Genomic DNA, 10,014 nt, shown 5'->3' on the forward strand with positions numbered 1-10,014 from the left:
TCTGGTGATGAGATTATGATCAATTTTTATTTTCTTTGTTCTTCTCCCTTATTTTCAATGGTGAACATTTAATCAATTTTGAAGTGTTAATATAACTTTAAAAAGTTATTTTAAAACTCTGCCCACAGCAAAGGATATTTTATAAGGACATGTATCATGATAAGAATGACAGTTTAAAGAATGAGTGATGTTTTCCTTTATTTCTGAGTTCCATTGTTGTACCATTTGGATGTCCTTTCATAAGCTTGATGATGAAAAACAACCATCCCTTCTAAATGGTTCCTCCAAGCCTATACATTTCGCTAGATACTGGGGACCTAGTATTATGATTAGCAAGTTAACTTTCTTTGATAGTGTTGAAACTGTGGATCTGTGAGGATTTATTCAAGCTCTGAAGTTTTAGTGCACTAGGTTGATGAGAATCCAGTGAGAAAGAGAAGGTCTTAGTTCAGGCGGCTGTAACAAATTACTGTAGACTGGGTTGCTTGAACAACAGACATTCATTTCTCACACTTCTGGGTGCTAAGCAGTCTGAGATCGGGGACCAGCATCGTCACATTCTGGTAAGGGTCCTCTTCCTGGTTTGCAGATGGCCACCGTCTTGCCTCTTCCTTACGTGGTGGAGAGCAGAGAGAGGAAGCAACAGCTCTTGTGTCTCTTCTTATTAGGGCTCTGATCCAATTCCTCACAAACTCCGGCAGGTCCCACCCCCACCCCACCCCATTATCATCTTATTGGCATTAGGATTTCAACATATGAATTGAAGGGAGGGGAGTGGACACGTTCAGACCATGACAGAGAGAGAAAAAGAGTACTTAACAGGCTGCACTGGGCTTATTCATCGTCTGTCCCCCAGGTGAAAGGGGTGGGTCAGGCCTACCCTCAAGTCTGAATGTTCACTTGTGGTAATAGACGTGTGTCTTTCAACTCTGATATTTCTTTATACTTCTTTTACATCTGTCTTTCAAAGCATTTTCATTTAATGCTTTCTTTGATACAAAGGAAGAGTAATTGTTGAGAGACAGAACTTGCTCTGTAACCCCCCCCCCTTTTTTTTTTTAAAAAAAAGGTTTACTTGTGTTTAAGTAAGCTCCATGGCCAACATGGAGCCCAGCATGGAGCCCAATGTGGGGCTTGAACTTACAACCCTGTAAGTTGAACTTACAACTCAAGACCTGAGCTGAGATCAAGAGTCAGACGCTTAACCAACTGAGCCACCCAGGTGCCCCTGGTGTGTGCTTTAAATGCACACATACTCTTTTTCAAAAATAAGAGACCAAAACATGTGTTATGGGTTGAATTGTGTCCTGCCTCCCACCAAATTTACCTGCTGGATTCCTAACCCCCTCAGAATGTGACCTTACTTGGAAATATGGTTGTTGAAGATGTAATTAGTTAAGATAAGGTCATACTGGAGTAAGGTAGACCCCTAATGCAATATGGCCACATAAAAAGGAGAAATTTGACACAGACATACACACAGAAGAGTGCTTGGGTGATGTAGAAGCCCAGGAACACCAGATTGCCAGAAAACCACCAGAAGCTAGAAGAAAGGCCTAGAATTCTTTGTTACAGCCCTCAGAAGGAACCAGTCCTATTGATACCTTGATCTTGAGACTTTTAGACTCCAGGACTGTGAGACAATGCATTTCAGCCACTCAGTTCACAGTATGTTGTTACAACAGCCCTAACAAACTAATATGGTATGTATTAAAAATCCATGTGATGTGTTTCTTGATATTTTCTTTCTGTGCTTCCTTCAACTTACTACATTTGTATTACTTTAGAGATTTGGCCATAAGATCTATGGATTATTGTGTTTTTTCCTAAAAGAAGGAAGAATATCTTTATGCTTCTATAGTTTGGAATAGAAGATCTAGCCTATAAAACATAAATGCACCTAACATTGTATTTAGGAGAACAATACTCAGTTTATTATACTTCTAGACAGAAGCGCCCAAACAGGGTTAATAATGGCACTTGCCCACTGCAAGAGGAAAGAACTGCTCAGTCACTGGGAAATCCAAAAGTATTGATCTCAATTCTTTAGGGAGTGCTTCTTAGATACGCTCAGTTACCTTATGTGGGAGCAAGAGATTGGAAAACAAAGTCTTGTAGGAGCATGGGTATCTACCTGAAGGGGGACTAGTATTCTGTGAAGGGATTCCAAAAACTGTTGTCTAACAAAAAAAGACAAACCCAAGAACTCAGTCCAAGCTGATAAGAGGGACCTGCTCCTTCAAACAAAGAGTTCAACCTTTCTATCTGTTGATAACAAGTACCCAACACTTCTAAGCAGAACTCTGGCTGCAGGTACATTGCTCCATCCTGGACTGTCTCTGCCTGGGAATGTTGGGGCCATCTAGCCCCAGCTGTGGTTTGAAAGGTTAAGCAGAAGGCCGGTGTCTGTGCCCAGGGTGGGAAAGCTGATTTTGGATTCCAGCCGTGGACTACCACCCAAGTGCCACAGCCTCTGCTTGCCATTCAAACATAACACAGACAGCATGAGTGTCCTCACATTGGACGTGTCCCTCAGTATGCCTACGTCACCCACTACATTTCCTCCTGGGTCAGGGACACACCCAGGCAACTAATTGGACTGCGCTTCCTAGGAAGGGGGGCCTTGAACTCCTGGGGACACCTCATTAAAACTCGCTTCTACACTTTTGACCTCTGCTACTATCATAATATCACCCTGGTAGACAGAGACACCCTCATTAAATGACAAGCTGTGTCCTGAATAGACCCAATTTGCGTCAGCCTTTGCTACTACCAGATGTGAACGTAAGTTAAATGTGACGTGTGAATGAGTGGAGGTCACCCTGAATTTGACATTTGATCCTAGAAATGTACTTCTGTGCTAAGATAGTAGTTATCACATTGGAACTGCAGAGAAGAAAGCATAATCATGGCCAACTACCAGGCTCTGCAGTAAATAATTACCTACTAGTTTTCAACATTTTATTTATTTTTTAGGGTTTTTTTTAAGTTTATTTTATTTTGAGAGAGAGAGAGAGAGAGAGAGAGAGTGTGTGTGTGTGTGTGTGTGTGTGTGTGTGTGAGCATGAGCTGGGGAGGGGCAGAGAGAGGGAGAATCCCAAGCAGGCTTATGCTTTTGGCATGGAGATCGACTCAGGGCTTGAACCCACAAACCATGAACTCGTGACCTGAGCCGAAATCAAGAGTCTGAAGCTTAACCGACTGAGCCACCCAGGCTCCCCTCAACATTTTAAATTGTTCTTTGGCTAAATCATAAAAATACAAAACTATGAATACAAAACTTCATCTCATTAACATTGGCAGTGAAACGTAGAGCTCTAATGACAGTTGAGGAGGTGGGGTGGAAAGTTAATATGCATCATCTGTTGTTGATGGAACAAGAAAATGGAGATTTTATTTTTTTTTTTTTTCAACGTTTTTTTAATTTATTTTTGGGACAGAGAGAGACATAGCATGAACGGGGGAGGGTCAGAGAGAGAGGGAGACACAGAATCGGAAGCAGGCTCCAGGCTCTGAGCCATCAGCCCAGAGCCCGACGCGGGGCTCGAACTCACGGACCGCGAGATCGTGACCTGGCTGAAGTCGGACGCTTAACCGACTGCGCCACCCAGGCGCCCCGAAAATGGAGATTTTAAATTCAGTACATGGAGATGTAGTTCTGGCAGACGGGAGAAGTGAAAATAGTGGTAGAGCTATTTGGGGGGAAAATAGGGGAAAGGATGAATCCTTTCCGATCATAGCAGAAATCCGTATCTGCCAAAGATAAGTTTAAAAGCAGTAAGTCAAAAGAGGTCAGTAACATTTAGCAATAAGATTATTGTCAGAATATCTAAAAACAGACATGGTTAGAAATGGTTGGCTCACAGGAGAGTAAAAGTGGTATCGGGAGAGGTAGGGCTTGGATTGTCGCTTTTTATTATAAGTCCTTCTGTATGATATCACTTAGTTTTAATTATATGTATATACAGTTGACCCATGAACAACACAGGTTTGAACTACATGGGCCCATTTATATATGGATTATTTGCAGTACAGTATACTGCACTGTAAATGTGTTTTCTCTTTCTTACTAACTTCTTTTTAATTTTTTTCAATATTTATTTTTAAGAGAGAACGTGAGCAGGGGAGAGGTAGAAAGAGAGGGAGACACAGAATTTGAAGCGGGCTTCAGGCTCTGAGCTGTCATCACAGAGCCGGACGTGGGGCTTGAACTCACAGACCACGGATCATGACCTGAGCCGAAGCCGGACGTTTAACCGACCGAGCCACCCCGGGCACCCCATAATTTTCTTAATAACCTTTACTCTACGATCCTTTATTGGAAGAGTAAGAATGCAGTTCATAATACATAAGACCTACAAATTATGTGCTCATCAACTGTTGGTGTTATCAGTAAGGTTTCCAGTCAACAGTAAGCTGTGAGTAGTTAAGTTTTTGTGGAGTTAAAAGTTATGCATGGATTTTCGACCGCACTGAGGGTCAGCACCCCTAACCCTCACATTGTTCAAGGGTCAGCTGTAGTAAGTTGCTTAAAATGTTAAGGAAATGTTTTTGGAGAAATAAGAAAAAAAATGAGGACAAGATAAGTACATTTTGACTTTATAAACATTTCGAGTTTCTCTAGGTCCAAAACAAATGTAAAAGGGAAACAGCAAACTCTTTAAAATATAACACAAGCGTTAACATTCAATCTGTAGAATTCACGCAAATTGATATGGCAAACGGGAAGATAGATCATCCAAAGATCAATGAGGAGAAGACAGTTTGCAAATGACAGGAGACAAACTAATTCACAAATGGATAAATTTTAAAATGCAGAAAGACTGTTGAATCTTGGTGGGAACAAAGCAGCAAAGCCCAGCTACGTCCCAGTGCTCTGCATGTTGAGCCCCTCCCCTCCCCTCCATGGACCTGCCTCCCCTGGGAGGAAGCCAAGAAGCAGGCGAACCCCAAAGGGGGGTAACCTGGTGGCAGGATGTGCACTGGCCCAAAGACAGGAACATCAGACACCCCAATCCCACCCAACCTTATCCCGGAAAGGGCAACAAAATCACAGCCCCCCAAAACTAGCATTGGGTGTGCCCATTGCGTGATCCAGATCAGGCCCCCTAATACACTTTCATTTCCTCTATCCTTGAAGTAGCAGGAGCCGCCATATACAAACTGCACTTGATTCCGAAGCCCTAGCAATTAGTATCTGTGTCTTGCTCATCTTGTGAACACCCCAGCACCCACCACGATGCCTTGCTCTTAACAGGTGTTCGGTTATGTTTGTAGATTGTAGGAGAAGTTTATGCTGATACGCGCAGTGTTTCCTCTGTCCTCTGCCATCTAGTTCCTCCTACTACAGATACCGCTGAAAATTTTAGCTCGACAGGGATGTGCACCGACTACTGAAAGGACCCAGTAACGGTAACCCAGTGAAGCCACAGGCATAGATTGTATGGCCCTTGGTAGTTTCTCATCTCAAAGATATCATTCACTTTTCATTTTTCAGTGGCAAGGAGTCCCACATCATCAAGAGCTATTCTACATTATTTCGTGCCTATCCGTGGTCCAAAGAAATGTCTTTTCAGCCTCCAGAGGGCAGCATTTGTTCATACGTAGGATCAGGAATAAGCGAAAGTGAGGCAGATGAGACCCTAAAAGGTATGAGTCATTTTACATATGGTTCTCATATAAATATTAATGTTATAATTATATCTATTTCCCATTGTTTCCTGCTTTTTATTTTTTTAATTAAATGAGTGTTTTAAGTCAGAATCTCTCCTCTGAGGTGGACTGGGTTTTTGTCTCCCATTGTTAGAGATGAGAAACAAAGTTCAGAAAGGTCGGGAATATGTCCAGGGTCACTTACTTAGGCTACTCAGAATGGGCTTAGAATACACTGCCCGCAGGGGTCTTCTGGGGCCAAGGGGCCTGTGCTCTCTGCGGCAGGGCTTTGATGACTTAGGCCTCTTTCAGCGAAGGTGAAGAAAAACCTGGAAGATTTCAGATTGCCGGCCCATCTCCTGCTCTGGGAACCTGGCAGAATCCCGATGGTTTTAGATTTTAAGGCTCTGGCCTACCCACGTCACCCCGTCTGTGCCCCTTCCTCCTCAACACACATGTGAACGGGTATCTCCAGGCACCAACAAGATGGGCGTTGCCTTTTTGTCTGTGGGCATAGCAGCAGTGTTCGTGAATGACAGCGAGTAAAGACCCTTGAACGGTGCGAGGAGACTGAAGGGCTAGAGGGGATGTGAAAAAGGGAGAGAGTAACCCAGGGTTGGGATAGAAGGCTATACTCTGTGAGCAGCAGATAGGGCCGTGAGTACACTGGGGGATTCTGGAGGACCTGCAAGCTGGCACGGGGCCGCCATTTGTAGCCCGGGGTAGGTGGCCAAGTTCTGCCTGAGCCCAGAAGAAAGCCCTCTGGATGTGGTGTGAGAAAGAAGTCAAGTGCTAGATACCAGGCATTATGATTATAACGTTGTACACACACGAGCAGAAGATTGTGGTAATTTTCTGCAGGATGGTGTCTGGAGATTTCTTTTGTTCCTTTGAATGGGCCATGTTTTCCTCTTTCTTTATGTGCCACGTGATCTTCGGTGGAAAACTGAGCATTTGAAAAAAACAGCCACCTCTCCAACTCTGCACATTGCACTGAGGGCCAGAGAAGACCGTCACTAATTAGCAGGGCGTGTTCTGAGCCCGGGGTCAGCCCAGTGTGAAGGCTTATGGTCCTTCCAGTCCTTTTCCGGGCATGTACCTTTCCCGGACCAGTGTGTGTACTTTTTTTCCAATTCTCCGCTGTACACAGGTACTGTTTCAAGTCTTAATTTCCCTCACCCCTTAAGAGTCTCACCCCAGCTTCTTCTTGGGCCTAATGAAGATGTTCTATTATATTCTTCAAGTAGTAATTTCTTACGCTAGGCGTACGTGGGTCTGTCTTCCCCACGACCACCTTGTGGGTTTTAACTAGCCATGCCCACTGCTTCCTGCAGCTTCACCTGTGTGAGATCTGCCAAAAGCTGTGCCACTTTTGGCCCTCTGAAACCCGAGTTAGGTGACCCAGACAGGTCAGAACATTGGTCTACTCTCTCTTTTTCGCAGGAGGAGGGTGGGACAAAGGTGAATTAAAACAAACAGACGAACCTTGAAATTTCCTACTGGGGTGTGTGTGTGTGTGTGTGTGTGTGTGTGTGTGTGTGTGTGTTGGTGGGGGCAGGCAGAGAGAAAGAGAGGGGGAGAGAGAGAATCCCAAGCAGGCTCTGTGGTGTCAACACGGAACCCAAGTCGGAGCAGAATCCCACAAAACTTGAGATCATGACCTGAGCTGAAAGTAAGAGTCAAGACACTTAATCGAATAAGCCACCTAGGTGCCCCCCTCCTGCTCTTAATGCGGCTTTTTTCTTGATTGGGCATTCACTTGCTTGCTATGGCTCTTCCACTGATTTCCAAAGCTCCTACAGGGTTGTTTTCGTTCGTCTTGTCGGTCAGTGTTTGCACGGGGGAACAAGGGCCTGGAGCTTCCCAGCCTGCCATCTTGCCATTGTCTCTCTGGGGTGGTCTTCTTAGCAATACATCACACGACTGGTTCTGGGTCACTTAAGCTCTCATATCTTTTCCACACAAACTGCCAAACCAGGTTTCCATCATCTAATCAATCTATCTATCTAATCTATTTTTTTCTTACGTGGATGCAACTTCTATTTTCATCTTTTTATAATCTTGGTCTCAGTCCCACATTTTAGTTTAATTAGATCATTTTGGATATTGATTCATCTTCCATATTTATTACTTCATGGGTTTCTGTAAAACCAGCATGTTTGCTCTCTATGCCTTTGTCATAGTCTCTGTCAACAATAGGATCCAGGACTTGGCCAAGGGTAGTGCCCTGTGACAAGTGTCTGGAGACTCAATTCTACTTGGCATGTGATTCCTAATCATATCTCTCTAGTGTCTTTATGTGAGAAACTTTGATATATGCCTTGCAGAAATTAAGACAGACTATCTCAGTGGTGTTTTCTAACTCAGAGGTCAGCAAGTTTTCTGTAAAGGATCAGACTTTTCTGCAAGCACTAAACCCTCCCGTTGTGGTGTGAGAGCAGCCATGGACAGTATGGACCAAACTAATGGTCATGGGCTGGGTTCCAATAACTTTATTTGCTAAAACATACTGCAGACCTGTGGGCTATAAATATATTGACCCCTGCCCAAGTAAAAGGGAAATTAAGTTAATTTGAAATAATTTTTTTTTTTTTGCAAATCCCTTCCAGCACTTACTACTCACTCTGGTATTTTCTAAATGCACCAACCATTTCTTGCATAAACTTGAGGTTATGTTTAAGGTTTAAAGTCAAGTGTACTGGTTTATAAATCCTGGTTCCTTCCCATTTTAAAAATGGCAATGTTATTTGTCTCCAGTACTTTTCTCACTGTTCGTGCATTCTTTGAGACCAAACACTCCAAAAGCACTTCTGGAGTTATTTCAGCACCGTGGGATACAACTTACCTGCGTGTAGAAATGTGAACTGATTTAGAAAGGAGGCTTCTTCTACTGTCTTCTTTCTTCTTCAGGGCCTTTCTTCTCTTAAGATGTTTTTGTCACCCTTTCCAGTTTAAAAAAATACCTCCACGTAGGCGGAGAGGGGGCGGCAGTATGTGGGGAAGAAGAAGAAACAGCAAACAAGGAGGGAGGTTTCCGGGTTTTTTTTTTTTTTTTTTTTTTTTTTTTTGGTCCTCTGCTAACATAATATCTCAGAGAGCATGACATTCTTGCTGTGAATATACCTTAAAAAGGCCCATTTCCCTTCAGTGATTCAGATTGCTTCCATATGCCCCATAGATAGTCTTCTTGATCTTTTGGTATAGATCACACCATTTTTCTCACTCTGTAGAATACCGTGCTTCACTTTCTCAATCCCCACTATGCTGCTTCTCCCCAGTGAAAATTCAGCTTCCTCGGCCAGCAGCCACCATGCTCAACCTTCAGTCTCTATCTTCCAAAGTCCTCTTGCTTCCCACAGTCTCCAGTGGAACCTAGCTCCGTGGCCCATCCTTGGTGTCTTCATCCTTGGTGAACAGACCAACCTTAGAGCACAGTATATGAGATTTTACTAGGAAGGACTTCAGGGTATATAGGTGCATGTCTGCATTTGTATGTCTGTGCCAAGTCTGGTTAAGAATGATTGTAAAAGAATATGATGCCAGGCAGTGTTACAGAGGGTATGAGAAGGATACAAGAGTAGCATAGGAATTACTTGCTTTGGCAACCTTCTGATCATTGGGCAAGTCTATACAACCTCAGTCTCGTCTAACCATGCACAGGGTATATGTTAAAACTCTGATTTTTTATTGCTTGGATATCATTTGTTCCCTGTAGTTTGTTTTGAATTAACTCTAAACAATATTGTGGTGCTTACAACATTGCAATGTTTATTTTCTTTTGTTTAGTGTACCAAGAGGTTAACTACATGTACTGTCTTTTTTTCTTAATGTTTTACAGTGCTACGTAAACAGTCATTTCCACATGAAAAAGCGTCTGTCGAACACAGAAGACACATGATGACCTCAGTTGTCAGTCAACCAGGTCTCAACACCAAACTCATCCTCCCTCCAATCCCTCAGGGCTGCAAGTGGACCAGTGGTTGACATTTGATCTTAACACGTAAAACTTGTTCTGATCACGTCCAATCCCTTTGTCTTACCTGGCCATGGATCCTATTTCCCACTCAACCAATTACCTACAAAAGAATGTTCTGTATGCCTTAATTCTCTCAATCAATTTCTTTTGTGATTCTCTGACTAGTGTCTTTTTTTTCATGTAAATTATTTATTCTTAGCTTTTAGAAATGTAATTTCAGTTTTTCTCCTAAGCTGTTAATGATTTCTCCAGCTGCTTCCTGCTCTGAAACATCAGGTGGCAAAATCTCCCAAGATCTCTGCATTGCTATGTACATAGTGATTTTTGGATATATCCAACTGGGATTCTGCTTTTGAAATTTCAATGCGCCCATTTAGAACATTAGT

The 10,014-nt window shown here is 43.0% G+C and overlaps 1 protein-coding gene across 3 annotated transcripts in view; it reads left to right on the forward strand.

Annotated features, from left to right (window-relative positions):
* LRGUK (leucine rich repeats and guanylate kinase domain containing) overlaps positions 1-9,781 on the forward strand; it is a 108,981-nt gene extending 99,200 nt beyond the window's left edge. For all 3 annotated transcript variants that reach the window (XM_078439231.2, XM_078439235.2, XM_078439226.2), the window contains 2 exons: positions 5,498-5,649; positions 9,491-9,781. In XM_078439231.2, coding sequence (XP_078295357.2) covers positions 5,498-5,649; positions 9,491-9,636 — 298 coding nt within the window. In that variant the 3' untranslated portion in view covers positions 9,637-9,781. The remainder of the gene's footprint in view (positions 1-5,497; positions 5,650-9,490) is intronic.
* The last annotated feature ends 233 nt before the right edge of the window (positions 9,782-10,014 follow it).

The sequence above is a fragment of the Panthera onca genome, chromosome A2 (genome assembly GCF_046562875.1).
Source record: "Panthera onca isolate mPanOnc1 chromosome A2, mPanOnc1 haplotype 2, whole genome shotgun sequence".
Lineage (NCBI taxonomy): Eukaryota > Metazoa > Chordata > Mammalia > Carnivora > Felidae > Panthera > Panthera onca.